The sequence below is a fragment of the Orycteropus afer genome, unplaced genomic scaffold (assembly GCF_000298275.1).
Source record: "Orycteropus afer afer isolate SDZICR_OR568_19922 unplaced genomic scaffold, OryAfe1.0 scaffold03339, whole genome shotgun sequence".
NCBI lineage: Eukaryota > Metazoa > Chordata > Mammalia > Tubulidentata > Orycteropodidae > Orycteropus > Orycteropus afer.
Genome location: NW_006924926.1, coordinates 5,161 through 6,564, shown reverse-complemented (window position 1 = coordinate 6,564; position 1,404 = coordinate 5,161). Strand labels below are relative to the sequence as shown.

The 1,404-nt window shown below is 34.9% G+C and overlaps 1 protein-coding gene across 1 annotated transcript in view; it reads right to left on the bottom strand.

Moving 5' to 3' along the window:
- The window catches only part of LOC103213483 (2-iminobutanoate/2-iminopropanoate deaminase-like), a 6,266-nt gene that overhangs the window by 624 nt on the left and 4,238 nt on the right, over positions 1 to 1,404 (bottom strand). The window contains exon 5 of the mRNA XM_007959251.1: positions 749 to 804. Within this exon, the coding sequence (XP_007957442.1) occupies positions 749 to 804 (56 nt within the window). The remainder of the gene's footprint in view (positions 1 to 748; positions 805 to 1,404) is intronic.

The following is a 1,404-nucleotide window of genomic DNA, read 5'->3' as shown; positions in this document are numbered from 1 at the left end:
CAACCTTTTGGTTAGTAGCTGGGCACTTAACCACTGTGCTACCAGGGTTCCTAAACACTGAAACTTAGAAAGGTTAATGCACTCATCCCAGGTAACAAAGCTAAATGACAAGAGATTCAAATCAATGTCTTATGATGCCAAGCTGAGAGCTCTTTCTACTCTACCCTAATAAATCTGATGATATCGATCACTCCAAATAACACCAATTAAAGGAATAAAAATGCCACCCTTAGAATATAAGTTTTCTTCAGTGGAAAATGGTAAATGCAAGTCAGTCAGAGCTGCTGCTTTGTAGGTGGGAATATTGTGCTGCTAAGAGGCACAAGAAAAGAGCTTCCAAAACACCAAAAACAAAGGATGGTGAGAAATACGTATGCCATTGGTTTACAGATTATTTTTCTAATGGAAGGGCTGGATGTCTTATTACACGATAGCCAAATAATTTTTTTTACCGCAGACCTCACAAGTCTGGCTCAGATTTATAGTCCCTAAGTAACACTACTACCATACAGCTGCTATTTTATATTTCCATACATTTTAAATGCTCTGATTCTGTTAGCTCCATGTGTGTTGCCTTATAAATGTATACCTTTAATTTTTTCCCAATGCATGTAATGTTAGGTATTTCATTTCAGACTTTATGCTCCTGGAAAGAAGCAAAAATTTCGTTTTAAAACTTTCTTTCCATAGTGCTTAGTTCATGTAGAAATCAAAATGGCTTCCATTTGTTCTTCTAAAGTGTACTTACCTTGGGCAAAGCAGCAACTTGGTAAGCAGCTCTAGCAGGAAAACTACTCTTGAAATCTGAATTTAAAAAATTTCATTTTAGTTTTCAGAAGGCATTGTATTGTTCCTCAGCATTGCATAATCAAGAACCTGTTAAATGCTTCATAGGCTACTCAGTTCTTAGATATAATTAACATAAAAAATGAAGCTCAGGTTTCAGATTTGTCTGATAAAATATTTTTGCCATATGATTCTCATGATATTTAATGTTTTTCTAAATGACTCAGCTTTCTGGAAATCAAATGACAATACTTACATACTATGACACTTTGATCTTGTTTGATGTGTGAACAAATTACTAGGAGGGTTTAAAAAGCCTGAGAAGGGTATATCAAGGTTAAGCTTTAGGACACTGGATTTATAGAGTTGTAGTATATCATTCTAGGGAATGCAACAGAAATGCCTTAGATCTTTTTCACAGAGACATACTGTCATGCTCCCACTAGACAATTAGCTCTTTCAGGACAGGAACTATGGCAATTTTTTTCTTTTCTTTTTTTAAATTTTTATTGTAATTTGGGTGAAAGTTTACAGAGCAAATTCATATTCCATCCAGCAGTTCAAATACACTTTGTCTCATGACATTGACTGCAATTTTCCACAATACAACAGCTCTCC